The sequence below is a fragment of the Mesoplodon bidens genome, assembly GCF_964165515.1.
Source record: "Mesoplodon bidens genome assembly, chromosome: 8".
Classification (NCBI taxonomy): Eukaryota; Metazoa; Chordata; class Mammalia; order Artiodactyla; family Ziphiidae; genus Mesoplodon; species Mesoplodon bidens.
In genome coordinates, this window is record NC_138165.1 from 32,841,122 (window position 1) to 32,864,879 (window position 23,758).

At 38.2% G+C, this 23,758-nt stretch overlaps 1 protein-coding gene across 1 annotated transcript in view; it reads right to left on the reverse strand.

Moving 5' to 3' along the window:
- Positions 1-23,758, reverse strand: part of CSRNP3 (cysteine and serine rich nuclear protein 3) — a gene marked incomplete at both ends in the record, with an annotated part of 183,271 nt that overhangs the window by 13,334 nt on the left and 146,179 nt on the right. The window contains one exon of the mRNA XM_081242216.1: positions 4,541-4,800. Within this exon, the coding sequence (XP_081098342.1) occupies positions 4,541-4,800 (260 nt within the window). The remainder of the gene's footprint in view (positions 1-4,540; positions 4,801-23,758) is intronic.

Consider the following 23,758-nt stretch of genomic DNA (forward strand, 5'->3'; position numbering starts at 1 on the left):
ATAAATAGCTGCCTAATGCATTTTACAGACCCATGTGAAATGGGAATAAAGTCTAATGTAATTGTTCAACAATGTGGTGCAGATGATGAAATTTAAGTACTTAGTTTGGAAAAAAGTATAGTATTAAGATGACTGCATTGATTACTGTGAAGAGTACAACATGTTTGAATGGGCTTGACAGGGAAAAAGTACTGTGCTCTGTAATTTAGAAATCTAAAGCTAGTTATTTCTTCTAGAAACATGCACTTTATTCAATAAGCTTTCTCTATTAATAGTTTCTAGGCAATGTTTGGAACACCAATGCCAACAACAAAAAAGACACACTTGAACCCCCAAAATAAAATTGGATTTGTTCTACAAATCTAATTGCATGTATTATTTCTTAATATATTTAATTCATAATTTGATTAAGAGATGAATCACTAAATAAGAAGACATTTTACAATGAAGAGCTAAATTTCTATCTTATTTTGTTTCCAAAGAAACATAAAGAAACATCAAGATGCGTGTCTGTGTTCTTTTTACTTATCTTTCACTATGAAGGACCCATGGGAGGAGGTGTTGTTGTATAAATGGGCTCACTATTTAGAACCTAGAGAGACATCCTGGAAAGATGCACAGGTAGAGTGGAAAGAGAAACTTCTCCTTACTCTTCTGGGGCTGTTGGTTCTGAAGTAAGTAGGAAGGAAACTACCCAGTCCCAAGTCCAGTGAATTTCCTAGCAAGGGCTTAGGAAAAAGTTTGATACTGAGAGCTTTGGAAAGTGTTTTTTTGTCAGATGCTGCCTTCTCTCTCCTTACTCAATGGGCAGTTCACTGTCACTCACAGAGGACCACCTCCAGGCAAAACCGAAGTGGCAAAGTTTGTCTTTAATAATCCTCCCTTTCCTCTTTGTACCCCTCTCTCAGCTACTGACCCTCTCTTGCTGCTCCAGCCAAAAAAATGGAATCAATTTAGTCACATTTCATTGCTTATGCCAGAGGTATATTTCAAAACAAAAGTCACATTAAAAGTGAAATTTCAAGTATCAGAGAGAAATTTTTGGATAGGTAATGTTTTTGGATAGCTAATGTTAGATTTTGGGTAGTTAAACCTTAGACAAGCATAGTCAATGATATTTAAAAACTCATAAAAGTTAATACACTAGAGGAATCACAATTAAAATATATGTTTTCCTTCATTAATTCCCCTCAGATTTTTTTTAGCCAGTGAGTCCACATTGCTGTGATCTTTCATTAGTTTTATGTGACATGTGCTTCCGAGTTTTTGAATACTTTCAGTATAGTGAGGCTCAGATCAGATCACCTTAGAATCCCATTATCTTTTTGCTTGATATTCATTTGGAAGGAGTGATGATGTCCAAAAGCTTTTTGTTTATATCTTCACCAAAAGGGAAAGCTGCATGCTTTCAGTTATCAATGACAAACCAAGACATGACACCCACTTGGATGAATGTCTTTCCAACTTCCAAAACTAAGCACAATGACAAAAGTGAATCAATAATAGAAGGCTCTTTTTTGCTTCTTCTTTAGCTTGTTAAAAATAAAAGGGTAGAAGTAACTGAATACAAATTATAGTATCAGAATATATCATTGCCTGGTATGGAGGAAGGACCCTGCAGGTGTGTAGCTCCCCCTAATAGTCATCGCACGTACAATGTGTTTCAAAGGTCACCACAATAGGGCTTCCCTGGTGGCGCAGTGGTTGAGAGTCTGTCTGCCGATGTAGGGGACACCGGTCCGTGCCCCGGTCCGGGAAGATCCCACATGCCACGGAGTGGCTGGGCCTGTAAGCCATGGCCGCTGAGCCTGCACGGCCGGAGCCTGTGCTCTGCAACGGCAGAGGCCACAACAGTGAGAGGCCCGCGTACCGCAAAAAGAAAAAAAAAAAAAAAGGTCACCACAATAAATCTTCTCTCAGATAGAATTACAGTCCCCCAGCTGTTAAAAAACCACTGCACACAGTACCAAACCCCAGAAAGGGACAACTCCCTATAGGTACAGAGATTGTCTTTCCCAACGCCTATAGGGAATAATCAATTAATTTTAGAATAGTAAGGAACAACATAACAAAACCAGTTTTCTATTGAGTGAGCCAGTTACTTAACATCTTTGTGCTTCTTTTTCTTCGGCTGTACACATGGTCTCATAATTTACCTACCAGTGGGGTTTTCTTAGGGTTAAATAATGTTTACTAAATGGCTGGCAGGGCTTCCCTGGTGGCGCAGTGGTTGAGCATCCGCCTGCCAATGCAGGTGACACGGGTTCGTGCCCCGGTCTGGGAGGATCTCACATGCCGTGGAGCGGCTGGGCCTGTGAGCCATGGCCGCTGAGCCTGCGCGTCCAGAGCCTGTGCTCCGCAACGGGAGAGGCCACAGCAGTGAGTGTCCCGCGTACCGCAAAAAAAAAAAAAACACACATAAAATGCCTGGCAAATAAAAATCACTTAATGAATAGCAGCCATCACTATTGTTCTGCCAATATTTGAATCTGGAGAATGACTTCACCCTTTGGGTAGGGGTAGAGTTGGTTTGCAGCAGGTTAGAAAGGCAGAGGGTGGATTTCAGAAGCAAATCTGAGCATTATCATTAAATTAGGCTACATGCAAAGCAATCATGGAGAACAACAGTAACAGTGTCTTGCTACCAAAAAATCTTAAGAGACTTTCATTGAAATCTGTCAAAAATACCACCAAAGGAAATATGGGACACACTTTAGGCTAGGTTGTGTCTAGCTTCATTTAAGCAACTGCCTTCTTGTAAATTGGGAACAAAGCACATGCATACATTGCAAAATACATAAAAACAAGGTGTTTTGAAACACACATCACACCTCTGCCAACTGACTTCATACTGGAAACTAAAGGTACAGGTAACACAGATGTGCTTACGGTGCTTCTGCTATTTAACCAGTGATCCTTTATGTTTAGTACTCTGGATTTCCTAAGAAAGCTTTCCTTTTTTATTAGATAATGATGGGAGAGCATTTTCTACATATTGATAGGCTGATGGCTCAATACAAACATAAAGAGTGTCTCCGGTTGAGGAAAAGGTTTTCTGAGCTGTGTTTCTCTCCACTTAAGCTCTAAGGTGGCAAAACAATAGTTATCTCCACCTGGACCTCTCCCAGACATCACTTTGATAACTCAAAAGCCTCTCAAAAGCAGTATCTCCCAAAACGATCTCATTATATAACCACCACCGCACTGCCCACCCCCCACCCCGCCCACCGGCCTGAACCTGCTTCTCTTCCTGGATTCCTTGTCATATCCTCGTTATTGAGAAAAGATATATCACCCACAACCCATTTAGTTTTGCAAGCCAGAAATTCAGGAGTCATTCTTTTTTTTTTTTTTTTTTTTGCGGTACGCGGGCCTCTCACTGCCGCGGCCCCTCCCGCTGCGGAGCACAGGCTCCGGACTCGCAAGCCCAGCGGCCATGGCTCACGGGCCCAGCCGCTCCGCGGCACGCGGGATCCTCCCGGACCGGGGCACGAACCCGCGTCCCCCTCATCGGCAGGTGGACTCCCAACCACTGCGCCACCAGGGAAGCCCAGGAGTCATTCTTGACAGTCCCTCTCTTTCCCTTCCTTATCCAACCCATCATCAAGGACTGTTGGTTTTATTTCCTAAATTACTCCCTCTGTCCATCTCTCTTCCTCTTTCTACCATCAGTCTAATCTAACCTACAATCATCTCTCTCCTGGACCACTGTAATAGCCTCTTACCTGGTCTGACTCCATAAGCTCCCCCAACATGGCTGCCCCTGCCCCGAAACTATCCTCACATCATAACATGAACCGAATCACATTACCCTGCCACCCCCAACCCCATGCTTAAGACTCCTGTATGACTTCTGATGGCATCAGGATGAAGAGGAAAAAAATGCCTCAACCACACTTACAAAGCCCAACCCCCCCCCCACCACGTTATTCTACTCTCTTCATCTCTGCTCCAGCCATGCTAGCTCTGTGTGCTCACCGTGATTCCTCCTGCCACGAGGCAGCTCCAGTCTCCCTGCTGCCTGAACCACTCTCGCCAACCCTTCCTGTCTTACTATCTGTGCAGATTTCAGTTCAACGGTCACTTCCTTGAGGAAACCTTCCTTGACCTCCGGACCACATCAATTCCCTGTTACTTACTTTCATAGCACCTTGCAACTCCCCTTCATAGCACTTCACGAAGATGTGATTTTATTTTGTCTACATGATTAATATTTGTCTTTCCTATGGATACGTAAGTTCCAGGAGAAAAGGGACCACATCTAAGTTTCATACTACATAGCCCCAGCCCAAGCACAGGGTCTAGGATCTAAAGAAATATTTTTAGGATGAATAAGTAAACAATGTCAGGTAAGTTTTCCACACTGCTTTCAGTGACACGACCATACTGTTTTCGCTTTTAAAAAGCCTCAGCAGACAGTCTGTTGTGGAAAATGCCCAGTTTAATCTGTGGATCTAAGTATGAAAATGGTTAATGCAACCAAAGTGAGGTAAGGATGGGGGTTTGGCAAAAAAAAAGTGAGCGTCTAAGGTTTTTTTACCTTTAGCTTTAAAGAATTCAGTTTTTCCTCCCTGAGATGTTCTCTCAGCATCTCGCGGTGGAGCCTCTCCTGCTCTCTGGCAAATTCGCCCAGGGTGTACTGGCGCACGCTGTTGTGACGGCTAGACATGCCCAGGGTGCTGCCGCCTTGGCTGGGCACGCTCGTGAAGCCCTGCCTCCTGGTGAAGTAGTACACGGTGACACAACTGAAATGTACATTCTTCGTCCTCAGCCGCTTCTCCCTTTTAAGGATGGAAGAAGCTGAAAGGGAAAGAGACAGTTCAGTGAACAGCCAGGGCAGCAGTCTTCAGAGGAGGCGAAGAATTAGAAATTGCCACTCGATGATCTTCAATCTATGGTCAACCTTTTCTGGCTGGGAGACACTAAAAATGTGGTCTCTCAGAGTTGGCACCGATTTCTCTTTCCTTTCCCCTATTTTCTTCCAGCTGTGGCAGAGTAGACTTTTAAGTCCTTCTATAATGGTAGTCTAAGCAAACTTTTAGGAAAGTTGCCAGTAGTCTGTGGATCAGTGGCACAATTTAATTTCTCATTTCCCCTAACCTTTTAAGTTTTACTTTGATGGTTTTCACATGAGCCGTAGCATACTATAATCAGAAAAGACACATATTACAAACACTTTGGCTCTTATTTTGATATGGAAGGCATCTGGCATGAAAAACATGTCTGTTTCTAAATTTTAGAAAATTCCAAAAAGCAGTAAAAATTTACACAAAAAAAGGCTCAAAGGCACCATTTAGGTATTTTTATAACCTAAATCTAACCAAGCTTTCATTTGAAGAAAACTCCAATAAATGACATTACAGACAGTGGGATTTTAATCCAAGTATACATTGAGAAAATTAAAAACGTCATGAGATATATCAGAACCTTTATTACTAGTTACAGGGAAATCAAGATGCACAGAGCACCATGGAAGGTTGAGATACACACTGTATTTGAGGGAAAGAGAGCTACACATTATAATCCTGACCTTTTGGAGTTGGAAGACACGCTAGACATCATCTAGCCCAGTCTTTTTATTTTGTAGTGAAGTAACCCAGTCTTGCAGAATTTGAGTTATTTCTTTCATGAAGAAAGAAATGAATGAAACAGACAGAAAGAAACAGTGGACTCCTTGGACGTAAAAAATACATATATCAGCTAACATTTATGGACTATGCAGAGAACTTTACATGAATTATCTCATCTTATCCTTATAACTCCTTGTGTTGAAATTACCCATGTCTCCATTTGAGGAAACCAATCCACCAAAGGTTAAATAACATGGCCAAGGTCATATAACTAGTGGTGAAACTGGGATTCATTATTCAAGAGCCCAGCCTTTTAACCATCATTTCACAGTAGAGAGCTGAGGTCATGCTAAGGGAGCTGAACAAGGCTGAGATTTGGTGTCACACTGCTTCTGGTAGATGTCAACTGCTGCAGACTCCAAAGATGACTTTTTTTTGGGGGGGGTTATATATCTCTTTTTTAAAAATGTTTTATTTTTATACACTTTTTAAAGGTTTCTTCCCATTTACAGTTATTTCAAAATATTGGCTATATTCCCTGCATTGTACAATACATCCTTGCACCCATTTTACACTCAATAGTTTATACCTTCCACTCTCCCATCCTTTTATTTTCCCTCCCCCCTTTCCCACTGGTAACCACTGGTTTGTTCTCTATATTTGTGTCTGCTTCTTTTATATTATATTCACTAATTTGTTGTATTTTTTAGATTCCACATGCAAGTGATATCATATGGTATTTATCTTTCTCTGTCTGACTTATTTCACTTAGCATAATGCCCTCCAAGTCCTTCCATGTTGCTGCAAATGGCAAAATTTTGTTCTTTTTTATGGCTTACTAGTATTCCATCATATATATATGCCAGCTTCTTTATCCATTCATCTGTTGATGGATACTTAGGATGTTTCCATACCTTGGCTATTATAAATAAAGCTGCTATAAACATTGGGGTGCATGTATCTTTACGAATTAGTGTTTTTGGTTTTTTTTGGATATATACCCAGTTCATATGGTAGTTCTATTTTTAGTATTTTTTTTTGAGAAACTTCCATACTGTTTTCCACAGTGGCTGCACCAATTTACATTCCCACCAAAAGTGTACAACGGTTCCCTTTTCTCCACATCCTTCCAAAATTTGTTATTTGTAGACCAAAGATGATTTCTATTTGGAAGGCTGTATAAGCAATGAAGGAAAAGTGAATACAGCATCACTTTGGATTTATATAAGAATATTCTTTCAAGGGGGTTCAAGTTCATTTATCTCATTTTTCCCCCATAAAACTTACAAGCCAAATACAGAGAAGTGCTATGATACATCTCATTTCAAGGATTTATTTATTCAATAAATATAAACCAAGGGCCTACTATATGCCAGGCACTTCTTAAATGATTGGACATACTGGTGAAAAAAACAGATGGTGATCCCTGCCTGTATGGAACTTCCACTTCCAGTGATGAGAAACTCAGACAGAAGAAACAGACTCAAAAGATTACAGAGCAAGAGAAGTAGGACATTTGGGCAAGAATTTTGCTTTCCCAGCTTTCTCTCCTCTTTATTGCTTTACCTCTCCAGAAGAGATTGCCAGGAAGCAAATGCTTTCAAGCATGTACGTAGCTCTCCCATTTATTTATGTACACGTTCACGGCAAAATACTTGTACTCCTGGCAGCAGTGACAATTTTCAACTTAGATTTAGAAGCTCTGATCTGCTTCATAACTGTATGTTTAAATCATCTCAAAACAGGGAAGAATTTGTCAAAATGTAAAAGATCAGATCACTGTAGAAAGCAAAATTCAATAATCTGCCCAGTAATCTGCTACCCTATCTGACAAACTCATCCGTCACCACCTTACAGCAGGCTAGAGCCTCTGCTTTTTGCGTGATAACTTTCAACCTATTTTACTCTTAATATCATACAAATGATGCCCTGAAGACATTATCTTTCAAGGCTATAATTTACAAATGAAATAAAAACATTTTAATGTACTCATTTACAATAATTACTATAAACACCTCTGATAATTTTATTACTTATTTTTTTAGACAATTCATAGTACTCTAGACAAATTTCCTTTTAAAAAAATTTACTTAGATTTTGCACCTGTATTTTTAGATTATAAGAATTCTTCATGGACTTCCCTGGTGGCACAGTGGTTAAGCATCCGCCTACCAATGCAGGGGACATGGGTTCAAGCCCTGGTCCAGGAAAATCCCACATGCCACGGAGCAAATAAGGCCGGGCACCACAACTACTGAGCCCACATGCCACAACTTATGAAGTCCGCACACCTAGAGCCCATGCTCCGCAACAAGAGAAACCACCGCAATGAGAAGCCTGTGCACCAAATTGAAGAGTAGCCCCAGCTCGCCGCAACTAGAGAAAGCCTGCACGCAGCAACGAAGACCCAACGCAGCCAAAACTAAATATATATTTTTTAAAAAAAATTATTCAACCTTCTGGATGAATTTTTTGTACCATCCTTTCACAAAAAGCCAGATTACACTTTCCTCAAAAGACAGTTAAGAGATGTTTTTCCAAGGCTTGGAAGAAGACAATAGTGGCAGAGAGCAGGACCCCTTTACCTGGGCTCTTGGCATTTCTAACACTGTCAAAGTGCACTAGGATTAGTGCTTCTTCCTATCCACTAGGGTTCATAATTCAAACATGTGCTTATACTTGTTTTAGCACTTGCATATTATAAGTAGCATTGTAGAAACAGTGATCAAAAAGCCTATGGGATATATTTAAGAGGAAGGCTTTGAAATGCCACAGGATCAGCCTTATGAAGGATATTTTAAGTGTGGCTTTCCTAAACTTAGGAGCCACTCATGTCTCTCTTCTGATGATTGAATTGGAGTCCTAGAATGGGCTCTTGTGGGCTATCTCCTGTCTCCAGGCCCCGATTTGACTAACATCACAGAATGAAGTTATCAGAAAAGAGTCTGTATTCTTCAAGCCTGGGAAAAACAGATTAAATTCACTCAGCCCATCTGCCTTAGGGAATCCTAAACCTCCCTGATATATCTACCTAGTAATCTGTGCCCTTTACAGAATGACTGAACTCAACTTTGTGTCTCTACAGAGTTCAGGGTTCATTTTACTACCGTGAGGTCAAGAGCAAGAAGAAAGAGGAAGGAGAAGGTGGCTTTTATTACTGCTTTGAAAAATAACTAGTCTGTTTTCATACACAATGCTAATTTTTTGTTGCCTCTCAGCTCCTCTTCTTTTATCCCATTCACCATTACCATCCTGAAGCAGAAGTGTCTAAATGCAACAGTACTATATATCCTGCCCAGGACACAGCTTTTGGAACCACCATTATGGTGGTACAACAGGGCATACTGGTGTTGCTGTAAAATGATCACATATTATGGAGATAATATTGACCCTTGTAAATGAAAGGAAAAAGAGCACAGAGTAACTGACATTAGCCATCTGCAGAAGCTACCCAACCTTAAAAAATGCTTTTAAAAATGAGTGAAGAAGAGAGTTGAGAAACTGACTAATTCACAATGGCAGGGTCAGAATGTAAGTAGATAAAATAAAATAAGCTGTACCATACATTATAATAAAGAGTTCATGATCAGAGTGGATTAAAAATGGAAGCCACTTGGGATTAGCAGATGCAAACTACTATATATAGAATGGATAAACAACAAGGTCCTACTGTATAGCACAGGGAACTATATTCAGTATCCTGCGATAAACCATAATGGAAAAGAATATGAAAAAGAATATATATATGTATAACTGAATCACTTTGTTGTACAGCAGAAATTAACACAGCATTGTAACTCAATAAAATAACAAGAAAAAATGGAAGCCATAGTGTAGTCACTCTGGGGCCAATGCTTGAGCAGCAATGTAGTTACCCTCTTAAGGCACACCTGGCTCTTTTAGTGTCAACAGCTATCAGCAAAGCCCTGGTATAGCTGGAAAGGCAGAAAGCAGTAAACAGAACTATGTATTTTGGCACTAAAGTTGACACATGGAGGTTGAGAGTTTATGGTCCAGTCTGATGCTAAACAAGGGGTAAATTGTGGAAAATATTAACTCTACCATTTGGGTCTGAAGTTAATAGCATACTTCTATGCGCTATGCTCAAAAGGAAAATACCAGGTGATTTGTAAGTCAATATTTTGAGTTTATTTTTCATTTATTTGGGGGAAATTCAGTAGAAGCAAAGTAAGATTGCTGAAATTAATTTGTTTATCTTGGTAAATCCTGGGCAATAAAAACTTGTGTTTTTGCATCATACAGCCCAAATTAGTCAGGGGCTCTGAAAGTATGCATGTTGTTTCTTACCTTTTGAAGAACAAATCAAGATCAAATCAGTTATGAAATCATGCATGAAAACTAGCTTTCAAACAGAAAATCCAGTTTCATCAGAGAATATTTTGCATAGAAATTAGCATAACAGCTTAGATATTAAATCAATTTCCAATGTTTAAAGTTATTAAGATTTAAAAAAATGTCCTCAATCTTCACAAGTGACTTCTGCAAATTTCCTGTGATCATATTCTCACATCTTCTCCAGCTTGACATGATTGTCAAGGTTGGCCCCTCTTGATCATGGTGTCACACACACGGTCTCAAATCTTAACCACAAGTAAGGAGTGAAAATGGATCTAGTAACCAAGAAACATAGGAGTAGTTCCTTTGAAAATGAAGGCAATTTTGCTATCAAAAGCAACCCCTCCTTGTTCTAATTGTCCCCTTTTATTCCTTTAAGTCACATTCTCAAGTTTCTCAAATATATTTGTCCCAGTTGTGTTTATTTTGTTACTTTGCTCAAGTAAGGAACTTAGGGCCGTAGTAAATCATTGTAGTGGGAGCAATTCCAAAAGACTGATAAGAAGGAAATATCTTAAGGCATGGGTAAATGAGAGGCAAAATGAAAGTAAAGACTAATTGGGAATATTTTCCTTCCAATCATGAACAAAATCCAAATTACCTTAAGTATGTAACATTAAGTGATGGCCAAATCAATGTTATGGCATTTTATACTCAGTATGTTACTTTATATTCAGTTATGAAGGATATAACACAGGCAAAAACAATCACAAAGGAAAGAAAGAGACTTTCCCAAACACTGAACATGTTAGAGACAATATTGGGGTATTCCCAATATTTTGGAATTGAAGTGCTTTGTATTTCCCAAAATTTCATCAGAACTGAGACAGTAAGTATAAGAAAACATCAGAATCTACCAAAGAGCAAACCAGGGGCTTTTTTTTCTTTTACTACTGACTTTATTTCTATGAAAGCAGCATTCAAAAGCAAAAATCAAGGAATAGTAGCTCCGACTTGAAGTGATGCTCAAGATATCAAGTCTCAATTTGTATTTGGTTTCCTATAGTGTGAATGATAGCTCTAAATGCTTTTCAGATTGTAGCACATCTGTCTCTTCAGTTCCTAAATGCCATTCTTCCCCATCTCGAACCAACCAACCAATTTATGAATTAGTAAAGCAGCAAATAGACTGGGGAATATAAAATATGATAGACATACATAAGAACCAGTCGTCTTCATTCTGATGTCAGTCCTTCTGTAGAGGAGGACTAGGTTTATAATTTGTAGACAAGATTATGTAGTTTAACCGTAAGTATTTTCCATCTTATAAAAAGATGAAAATATTCACCAATGGATTACTTTTGAGGCTAATAATGTCTTTTGTTATTTGCAGCTTCTGAGTGACATAATTCAAGATGAGACCCTTTGGTTAAATCCTTAGTTTGCAAAAACAAAACAAAACAAAAAACCCTCTCACATAAGACTGTGTGATAATACATTTTCTATCAAGATATGTAAAAATATTGTATATTCATTTAAGCAAAAAACAATTAACAAGAACAGAAATAATACAAAAAGATGACCCTTGAGGCTAAAGCTTTGTTTTGGATCATGAACATGCATGTCACGTCGTCATCCACTGAGTCTGTCAGCTATGTCCACACAAGCAAGCACAAGATCTGCGTGGAGGGAACCAGTTCTCTCCTGAGTCTCTCCTGACAGCTACAGCCCAGGCCACTCAGCGCACTGCAATTTGACATTATAGGGGTGGTTTTTTAGTGTAATCATCTACTTGCAATCCTCAGCTTGAAAAAAAATAAGGTTTATTGCCCAGGATTTTGATGTAAATTCAGAAAGATGCATATAAAAATTAAGTGCAAACTTCGACCTTCCAGCTTTGATGTCATAAATAATTAAGATGATTAACTCACAAAGAGTGGTTGGTCATTTCTCAGAACTCTCTGTTTTTCTTTCACACATTTTTATTTATTAAAGGTGCTCCCTGCACTTTCCCCCTAATTCTTGTGAGTAATATAAAAAAATAGGGAGGAGGTCATTTTGTTCTCATACTTGTTAGGACAAAAGGAATAAATACAATAGTTTGGAGTTATAAACTTGAAATTAAAAAATTGGAAGAAACTAGTAAGGACCTAGTGTATAGCACAGGGAACTCTACTCAATATTCTGTAATAACCTATATGGAAAAAGAATCTGAAAAAGAATGGATATATGTATATGTATAACTGATTCATTTCGCTGTATTCCTGAAACTAATACAACATTGTAAATCAACTATACTCAATTAAAATTGTTTTAAAAATTGAAAGAACAAAAAATTTAAAAAGAAATCATATTCTCTCTTTTATATAATCTTAATATATAGTTGACTTAGCACTGACCCTCTCCTGCTTACATTAAACTGCTGTTCCACTGAAAATGTGATGTGACTTAGAAGGCGCTAGCCATCAACATCAAATGCAGTTAATACTGGGGATGGTGAATTGTTAAACTAAAACAAATTTAGATTAAACTGTAGATTAAAATAGTACCACTAACTGAGCGATCTACTAAGTTTCATTCTAATTTTCCTTTTTCATCAATTCATCCATCAAATAGTACTAGGCATCATGAATCTTGGAGTTCTAATTCTATATTTGACATGAAGTCTTCTTTCTGGTCTTTATATGATAAATTGTGTGTTTGTATGATACATCACTTAAAGTTTACACATTAAAATCCTTAAGCAAAATATTCGAAAGAGAGTATAATATTAAAGTGTTTTGCTAAATCTGGGCCCTGCATTCTGTTCAGTTCTGCCCCAAACAGACTGGAAGTTGGGAAATTTCTTTCCTGTTCCATATATTCAACTGGCCATCTGACCTTATTACTAGTGAGAACAATTTCACAGAATTGTGATCAATATTATCACCTCTTTTCTCTGTTCACACTATGTATATTCTTTTAGATAACATTAAAATTTTACAAGGAACCTAAGATTTCTACAGAGCTGATATTAACATTTACATATGGAACATTCATTATTACTGAGGTCTTTATTGTCTTCTCATCTTTAAAGAATGCTTCTTCATTATAAGCATACAGTATTACTAATGAATTAGAGAAAATATTATCCTATCCTGATACCTGGAAAATAATAAATTGTTAGATCATGTACTTATTTCAAAATCTGAATTCTAAACTTGCTGATCTCCATTATACAGATTAGATTAATGGGCACCTTCATTTCTCAGTCATTAGTATTTTCAGAATTATGTTTATCTACCTCACAGGAATATTATCAGAAATAATTACCTTTGTTAAAAGCCTTAGGAATCATAGATGGAAAGCATTACGTATGCAGACTACTATCTTGGTATTGCTGTTAAACCAAACAAAAAGTGTGTTTCTTTATTATCAGTGAGAAAATAAGTACCACCTACTTCCCAGCTTGTTCCTTTAATCTCTCATATGTGCAATTAAACCCTAAAACTTCATGCTTAAGAAATACATTTCTCTGCTACTAAAGTAACAGCTATTTCCAAAATATATAAACTTAAACTCTCATTTTATTAAAATCTCAACATGGATACCATCTTAAGACTATACCGCTTCTTTAATTGGGAAAAAAAGGTAGTCATTACTAAACATAAATATTCGCAGTTCTGGCTGCAGTCCAAGTTGTAAGCACTTTCCTCTGCTGTCTCAGCAATTCTCCTGATGTCAAAGACACATTAAAATAAATGGGAACCATATGGCTCCACAGCAGAATACCCACGCTCTTACAACGGAGAGGGCAATGCAATTCATTACCACCATCGGAGAAATATTTTGGGGATATAGAATATCTCAATGCAAAATAAAACTGCATGAGGCAGGCCATTTGATTAAAATGCTCACACAGTGACAGAAGGAGACATTTGCTATTCTTTGGCTCTACTAACCTGTTTTGCTGCTTTTTACATTTTCTCAGTACCACCATGAGCCTCTCCTGTTAGAAGGATTAAACAGCACTTCCCACCTGCTCAATGACTTTCCCACACAGTATCTCATCTGATCCAACAATACAGCCCCATCAAGCCTCACATATCTTGACAATCCAGGTCAGAACATCACTGAACAACAATAACAACAAAACAAAACAAAATGCTCTAAAACAACAAGAGCAAAAAAACTCTTCTAAGAGCAAGTCATTCTGGAGAGCAACACTGGGTCAAAGATAGTACACTTAAACTTTGAACTTTCCCAGGAAGGATGAAATCTGGAATCACAATTTTTTTTTTTTACCTTCAGGCCTAAAAAACCTTTCTTATACTTACCCCCAATAAAAATCCAAATCGTTAAAAACATAAAAGGAAGAAATTCATCAATGCTGTATTATTGTCTCCATATGTTAGAAATTCTAAATTTCAAAAAGAGATCGAGGGCTGCAGAGTTGGGATTAAAGCAGAGGCTGGGAAGGCAGCTGGGAGGGGAGCAGCTGGGGTTACTGAGGTACCTTCTGTTTCCTGGTGTCAATGAGTGATTTGGGAGGCTTGTAAACATCAAAAAAAAAAAAAGAAAAGAAAAGAAAAACTTTATGATTTTTCTACAAACAAACATATTTTTTGATTGAGCATATTCTTCAAGTTCTCATAATCCCCTCCTTGTCTGCTTTAACACTTTTTAAAACTACGAATAAGGAAATCTCTAAAGTATCATGTCTGGCATAAAATTACTACCCAATATCTAGCAAAACTAAAAAAATAAATTGAGACTCAGCTCAAATGTCAACTTCATGAAGACTTTCACAGACTCCTTAAGATGAGGTAAATGCTCTTTCTACACATTTCCAGAACATCGCTGCCTTGGTACAGATAATATGAGTGTGCGTTTCTCCTCCACTGCCTGGTAAGGACCTAGGGGGCAACGACTGCATTTTGCTCCCTGGGGAACCCTCAGCGTAGAGCACAGAGCCGGGCACCGAGGACTCACTCGATAATGTCTGTGTCACTAAATTCGATGAATGAATAACTGAACTATAGGCTAAATAAACATATACATTTCCTAAATATATTTTCCTTAATTTTAAATGATAAGATGACAGTTGACAGTTTTCCCCTAAAGCCTCATGGTCAGTGTCTTCCTTCCTCACTAATTTCTATTCACTTTATTTTCTAGAGACACCTTTCAATAAAAACCATTATATACTGAAGAGGGGGCACATCGCCCTCATGGCTTGAGGGTACACATAAATTTTGTATTAACAAACCATTTGAAATATGCTATATTTTACATTTCACTAGACCTAACATAAAAAACAAACCCTGGCACCATAATAAACCTCTAAATAATCCATTAATAATGAGTTGGTAAACCCATCTCTGAAAAGCAAGTAGCTGGTAGGGGAAAGAGTTATCTGAATATTATAAAACGGTTTTGAAAGAGAAATCCTGTTGATAAAATATCACTAATTGGACGGGCCTTCCCTGGTGGCACAGTGATTGAGAGTCCGCCTGCTGATGCAGGGGACACGGGTTCGTGCCCCGGTCCGGGAGGATCCCACATGTCGCAGAGCGGCTGGGCCCGTGAGCCATGGCCGCTGAGCCTGCGCGTCCAGAGCCTGTGCTCTGCAACGGGAGAGGCCACAACAGTGAGAGGCCCGTGTACAAAAAAATAATAATAATTAATTGGTATTGACCTCTGGCAAAAACAGGATTGAAATTCGTGCCTTTAGCCTTAAAGTAGTTACTTACCTTAAAATATCATATTGCACAAGATTTATAATTTCCTATGAAATTTTATAATAACATCCATATTCTAAGTCATCTAATTTTTCTCCTTTTGTTGATAGTGGTGATTAAACATAAGTAAAAACCATGGTTGATGAGCTCCTGAGAAAAGTTGCAGAAGCAAGCAAGGAGGATTTAAATTTTTATTGAAATATGAAAGCAAGATAGAATTGATACAATATGGGCTAGAATGTAAATTGAATGAAGGCAGAGATTTGTCTTCTCTGGGACAATTTTACCTTGACACTAAAGAGTTATCTTGTTAATGTTTTGCAGATGGGGACAAAAACATGAGTTTCTGGGGCTTCCCTGGTGGCGCAGTGGTTGAGAGTCCGCCTGCCAATGCAGGGGACACGGGTTCATGCCCCGGTCCGGGAAGATCCCACATGCCGTGGAGCGGCTGGGCCCATGAGCCATGGCCACTGAGCCTGCGCGTCTGGAGCCTGTGCTCCACAACGGGAGAGGCCACAACAGTGAGAGGCCCACGTACCACACACACAAAAAAAAAAAAAAAAAAAAACATGAGTTTCTGGGTCAGAAACAATCTACTTCATTGTTCACAGTACAGCAAGCAGCATGAGCATCTTGTTCTTGTTGGTACTCCTTGTCCCCCAGATTCTACGGGGGCAATGTGGAGGGGTCAAATAGATGCTACATGCATAGTAGGTCTGCATTGTACCGAAAGCATAGTAAGTTTGGGAACCCACTGTTTTTTTAGTAAGCAGTAAGCAAGCCTGCTCTTTGTCTTGGAAGGAAGGAGACATTACCTCATCCTTCAGGGTTGCTGCTACAAACACAAAACTGAGAAATGGCCCAGGTATAGAGGGCAGTGCATTCTTGGCATCCTCAGAAAGACATGTAGGAATGCAAAAACCCATAGAGAAGGGTCTCCCAACAGAGTTTTTATTTATTTTGTTCATTCATATATCCCAAGCACCTAGAATAGTGTGGGGATATATTTAATATATAGTTTTTTTAATGAATGAGTGGAATTTATTGATAGGGTTCTACTTTTATTAAACTCTGTAGTTCTTGCAAAATAAAAATTTCATAAGCACTTACATCATAAGTATTTATTACTTAGTATGAGAAAGTAATATTCAAAACACATAAAGAAACAATTTTCCCTACAAAGAGTCTATGAACTAAAGAGTTTCCTAGAGAATGCTTCGTGAGGTATTTTTATTCCTGTAAAGTATAGCATTGTTTCTCTCGGCCTCTTCATAGCTCACAGATACTTCCCTTTGCAAACATCTTGCCAAAGGAGAGAATAAGTCCAAAGTTCTTGAGAATGATTTTGGCAGCCCCCAGGAGTGGTACCAGTTACGATTTGCTTATCACATCTATGGGGCATGTAAGGGAATACAGGTGTCCCTCAGTATCTATGGGAAATTGTCTCTAGGACCCCCATGGAAACAAAGCCCATGGATACTCAAGTCCCTTATATAAATTAGTATAATATTTGCACAGAACCTATGTACATCCTCCTGTATACTTTAAATCATCTCAAGATTACTTATAATAGCTAATATAATGTAAATGCTATGTAGATTGTTGTAAATACAATGTAAATATTATGTAAATAGTTGCCAGAGCATGGCAAATGCATGTTTCTCTTTTTGAAACTTTCTGGATTTTTTTCTGAATATTTTTGATAATTCATTGGTTTAATCCACAGATGCAGAATCCATGGATATGGGGGGCCAACTGTGTGTATCCATATATATTCTCAGGTACCTCTGGAGGTATAGAAACAGTCCTCCTTTTGGGATCTATGTTTTCCCTTTCCTGTGCTACTCTTATGACATATGGGTTGTTACAAGACATATTTTTTCCAAAGCTAAATATGACCTCAGGTTCGGGCTATGTAAGGGAGAAGCAAAGGTGTAAAAAGGTTTCTTTTCCTTCTACATTTTAGGATTTTGTATTCCTTGGGATGAAAGAGAAAAAATAAGCAGAATGAGTATACTGTGTTTAATAAAAGAAGGATTCAGCCTCTTCTATCTTCAAGAGCACCACTTCTCAATGATTTCTATGTTTCTTTTATTGTCTGGAGTGAACTCAAACTTGGAATCTTACTTCTTAGCATTTTCCACTAACCAGTTCCCTGACCTTCCTCTCATGTATATATGGTCTTCAATGTTGCTAAGTCCAAGTTTTAAGTGACTTTCACAAGCAAAATACTCATCTCCAACCCCTGCCACAGACCAATTCATTCACCAAAGGGAGTTGGTGCTGGGAGTTGGCAAAAGGAAAAATGTGAGAAGCAGAATCAATCTGAGGTAGACCCTGCCTTGACCCCCAGACTTCTGGCCTTTGATCAAGAATTCAGTAGAGATAACATAGGATGTTTTTTGAGTATGTGAATAATCTTGGAAGAGTTAAGGGACTATTATTGTTCCCAGATGGTAATGGATATAATTACTTTCCATCAACAGAAGAAGTTACCCCTTTTTCTTTTACAAGTCATTGAAATTAAGAAAGACTAGAGGAGGCCATAGGTAGCTTTGAGCAAAGAACTTTTTGGGGAGGGGAGGTCTGGGTACAAGGATCCAGGGTGCCCCAGGACAGCTTAAGTGTATTAGGGAAAGATAAACCAGGACTTGGTGAACTGTTGCTGTTATCTAGTTTAAAATTTCATGCAATCTGTTACTACAATCTATTGCTACACATTTCGATAATCTATACATAAAGTAAGGATGTTTGTACATATGCCAATTTTAATGATAAAGGTGTGTAATCACAAAGTTTGGAAACTTACTAGTACATAAGAGGTGAAATTGTAAAAGACAAACTTGGATAATTTTAAAATGTTGCTTCTATTATTGAAGTTTTATTTGTGTATTCACTGTGTGCCAAGGACCTTTCTTATTGCTTTATAGGTAGTAATTCATTGAATCCTCACACCAATACAAGCATGGTTTGAATAGGTAGAACTGTTCAATTTTGTAGCTGAAACTGAGGTCCAGAGAGGTGAAGCGGTTTACAAAAACCTCACAGCCAGTAGCAGGGAAGCCTGATCTGAATTCAGACAGTGTCAGTCCATAGCTCAAGCTGTTAATCTTGACAATATCCTGCCTCCCTTCCTTAGTTCCGGAATGGGCTAATACTCTTTTTTCTTCCTTCTTATATTCTATGAACACCTGTTCTCAGTACTCAGAAAAAATCTAGAAAAAATCTAGAATTATGGCAATGATAATCTAGCTGCATTATTAAGAAACCAGGAAGAGAGAAAGCAAGTTGCTTGTGTTTTAGAAGCAGTTAGAAGCAGCATAGGTAGTAAACCATTGTAAGCCTCTGCTGTTTTATCACCAGAATGCTAGTGGCCTTCAGCTATAAATCCTAATGACACAGGCTTTGGAGTCAGACAGACCAGCAAGTTCATTGCTAACTTAGGTCAGTTACTTAATCCCTGTTTCCTTGTCTCGAATCTCCCAGGGCTGCTGTGACAAAGTAGAGGTTATAAACATGAACTCTGGAGCCAAAGCACTTAGTTCAAATCCCGGGTCTGCCATTTACTTGCTGTGTGACCTTGGACAATTACTTACTCCCTCTATGACTCATGTATAAAATAGTTTTAATAATAAAACCTACTGCATAGTGTTGTTACAAGGATTAAACAAATTAACATTTGTCGAGCATTAAACAAAGCTTGGCACGTTGTAAGTACTATGTTTGTTAAATAAAAGTAAAGAAATTAATAAATCATTCATATAATTTGAATTCACATAAATCATTTATATAGAGCAGTAGAGTATCTGAAATGGAGTGATCGACATTTGTTAAGTATTCATTGGCAGGGACTAGTCCTATATGACAAGTGTTTTACAATGAAAATGCTTTATTCTGTACTTTAAATGTAGAATATTCTGAACTTTAAATATATTTCTTTTCAGTTTTGGTACATTTTGGCCATTGAGTATCTGACATATATATATCTGACATAGCTGACATACATATTTTGGGAATTATGCAAAGTCCTAGGGCTGTAGCTGAAAAAAAGACAAAAGGTACCCCTAAGGGACATTTAGTCTAAGGAGGCTATTTTAATCTTGATGTTGTGGAGGAGACAATGGAGCTCAGAGTGGTTTTCATCCAAGGTCACAAGCTGGCAAATGAGCCTCACGTTCAACTCTGTCTGGTTTCACTCTGGTGTCCTTTGCATTGCCCTGTTCTGCTCTTTCTCCTCAGGTGACAGCATACCTGCTTTGCCATTCTCAGTTTTACTCTTTCCTTGCTGTGCGTAGTGCAACTCCTGTCTATACTTCAAAATTATAGGATTTAAAGAACACTTTTCTTTTTCTTGTTCCCTTCAACATGAATTGATTTACATTTATCCGTCTATTCATTTCTTTACTCACCCATATTTATCACCATTTATCTGTGGCCAGATCACTAAGATATGAAGATACAGTCAATCCTCATTATTCATGGATTCTGTATTTGTGAATTTGCCTACTTGCTGAAACTTATTTGTAACCTCCAATCAATACTCACGGCACTTTCATGGTCATTCACAGACATGCCCAGAGCAGTGAAAAGTTTGAGTAGCCTCATGTTCTCAGCTGAGACTGAACAAGGGGACTGCCTGCCTCTCTCTTTCAGCTCTCCTAGTGTAAACCAGCATCCTTCATGTAGTATGTTTAGTGCCACAGGATTTGCACTTTGGGGCTTCTTGTTGGTCATTTTGCTGTTTAAAATGGCCCCAAAGCGTAGTGCTGAAATGTTCTCTAGTATTCCTAAGTGCAAGGCTGTGATGTGTCTTACAGAGAAAATATACACGTGTTAGATAAGCTTTGTTCGGGCATGAGTCACAGTGATTTTGGCCATGAGTTTAACATTAATCAATCAACAATAAATATTAAATAAGGTGTTTTGAAATAGAAACACACTAAACAAGGTATGTATTGATCGGTGGATGAAAATGTTATGACCAAAGGCTCCTAGAAACCTAGCCCTGTATTTCTCTTAGGAGCAGTGGTTCAGTATTTGTTAATTTGGTGTTTGCTGCAACTTTATAGAACACAACTACCATGAATAATGAGAATCAGCTGTACTTCTTCTTTGTTCATGGGCCATTTTCCAACAATTGACGGCTGAGCAAAGTTAATAAATAGAAAAGTGACAAAAATGGTATTTAAATGATTAAAATATACAAAAAGTGTTCAAACTCACTAATAATCAAATAAGTAAAAATCAAAACAATAACAAAATCCAATTTTCTCCCATTTAATTAGCAAATAATACAAAATTGTAATAACCTTAAATCGTGGCAACAGTACAAAAAGATGAGCACTTTTCTGTACTACTGATTGGTATATAAATTATTGTAACATTTTCAGAAAGCAATTTCTCAATGTATACCAAGAACCTTAGAAAATCTTCAACTTGTTTTGAATAAAAATAATTCTGAATCTAGAAATTGATCTTAAAAAATTAAGAAATCTAAAAAATTATTTATGTCCAAACATGTTCAAGTTATGCATACTGACAAACTGAAAACCCCTAGATGCTCGACACTATGGAAACGGTTGAGTTAAAACAAGCCTCTATCCATATGAAGGGTTAGGTCTGTAGCCAACAAGATTAATAAGATTGTGCAGATGTTTTAATAATACTAGAAAATGCCTGATATAGTGTTCAGTAAAAAACAATAGCAGATTAGAAAAAAATGCTTAACAATACATAGCAGCTATATAATAATACATGAAAGAAATACTGGGAAAATATACCATAATGCTAATATTGATCATTCTGGAGTGATAGGGTTATAGTTTTTAAAAAATCCATGTCTTTACGCTGTTTTGAATTTTCCAACTCTTCTACAATGAACATCACAAAAAGCTGAAAACTTAGACTGTAAAATTTCCATTGTGCACTTTAAGAACACTTCTATAGCTTTCTGAACATAAGACAATAAAATTGTTTAGTGCATTTATGAAGTGGCATTACTATAAATGAGTCATCTTATACCCCAGCATTTATGACCATATGTTTCGCATTTTCTAAATTCCATTAAATATAAGCACAAGTACTTATACATAGAATTTCATATAGTATGTTTAAGAGCCTAAACTACTCCATAATAGTTGTGAATGTTATTCCTTGCCTGTCTCATCACAACCAGCTGTGAGTACTAATTTGGAGCCAGTGAGGATGAGCCTGGAAATATATTAATAACTTCATCTCCATTAGCATGCCAGGTATACAATTAGTCTGTTCTTCCTCACAGGGCATACTGACATCCACTGGACAGTAGCGTTTCTGTCAGATCGCTATATAAAGACCCAGACAGTTTAAAGCAGCCTCATTCTTGGTTCTGAATTCACATTCCATTTCCCTGTTAGAACTGAAGATTTCCTATCAGAGCCCTGGTCTTTTAGTTCTTTCCTCCTACTCAGGACTTGGTCTTATTCCTTCAATTCCAAGTTATTTTATGAGTTAGTGCTATATGGCCTTGTTGAATCTACCTAGAATCTTAACTCTGTGACCTGCCTATTTCCTTGATCCCACAATATCTTCTGCCATACTTCTTTTCACCATATCAGACATTTTAGCTAAAAACAAAAAATTGGCCTAGATCAGAACCATATGCCATGATACCTGTGGTATCGTGAATAGGACTGCTGATTTTCTTACATAGGGGTCAACCCTACCGCCCAGTCACTGCCCTCAATCCCAATCTACCAATCATAAACCACATCTCTGCGTGCTCTGCTCCAGCACTGGTAAAAACCAGAAGACTTTGTAGGTAATGAGTCAACTAATGCTTCATTCTCTAATTATTTAAAAAATAATACAAGTGTAGGAGAATTAGCATGATGGAATCTTGGAATGGGTGGAAAAAATATCCATAGAGTCTAAGTTTTGCTAGAATTCAAATATACATGTGACTTACATATATTGGGTTGGCCAAAAAGTTTGTTTGGCTTTGTCCGTAACATCTTATGGAAAACCCAAACGAACTTTTTGGCCAACCCAATACAAGTAACATAGATATATGGGTTTTGTTTGTTTGTTTTTTGTTTTGTTTTTTTGGCGGTACGCGAGCCTCTCACTGTTGTGGCCTCTCCTGTTGCGGAGCACAGGCTCCGGACGCTCAGGCTCCGGACGCGCAGGCTCAGCGGCCATGGCTCACGGGCCTAGCCGCTCCGCGGCATGTGGGATCTTCCCGAACCGGGGCACGAACCCGTGTCCCCTGCCTGGGCAGGCGGACTCTCAACCACTGCACCACCAGGGAAGCCCTAGATATATGTTTTTATAGTCATATATCCATTTGTGATTAGTATCTGGTTGATTTGCTAATTTGATTCTAGCGAAGCCAAGGTTGTACATGGTAACAGTAATCACCTGTCCTGTCTTGTACATCAATGCTGTCAGTTATGAGAACTAAATGGGAGAGATGAACCTGAGTAAGGCAAATACATCAACATTACTGGGAAAGCATCTCAAGACATGTCTTATCAATGAAGTTAGAATGGTTGTCCTCATACACAGATCTCTAAGAACACACAGATCATCTACTTATGTCATTCACTCCTTCAAGGAGTTCCTCACATATACGCTCCTAATTTATGCACCCAATTATGTAGGCATGCATTCATATTCACTCACTGAAGAAACATATATTAAGCACCTATAAACCAGGCAATTTCTAAGTGGCTTCTGCATAAATTGCCAATCTGCTGACAAAATGAGTGTGCCACTGGCCACAGCTGATAAAGACAAGGAAATTCATTTGGCCCAGTGGAAGACATTGTTTTTCTTAATGTCTATAGGAATACTATTAAAACAGTGTCATGTGTTTACATAGATTCAGGAAACTGAGTTACAACAAAAACCATGTTTCTTTACTCTTTACCCTTTAGTCTGCCACTCCCATGCTGTGTTTGAATGTTTGGGAGCAGAAACTGGAGGGAGGGGAGCTAAATGGTTCTGCATCATGAAAGGATGTGCCTTGCAGCTCTCAGGGGAGCAATTCAGGGGGAAAAGAGAGAAGGAGTACGGAGTGAGGAAGAGTAGAGCCAGGGAGAGGAGCAAGGTTACACATTTTGTTACGCAATGATTACCTATGACTCTGAAACAGATTTTCATTTCTACAGAATCATGTCATTCTCATCTGCA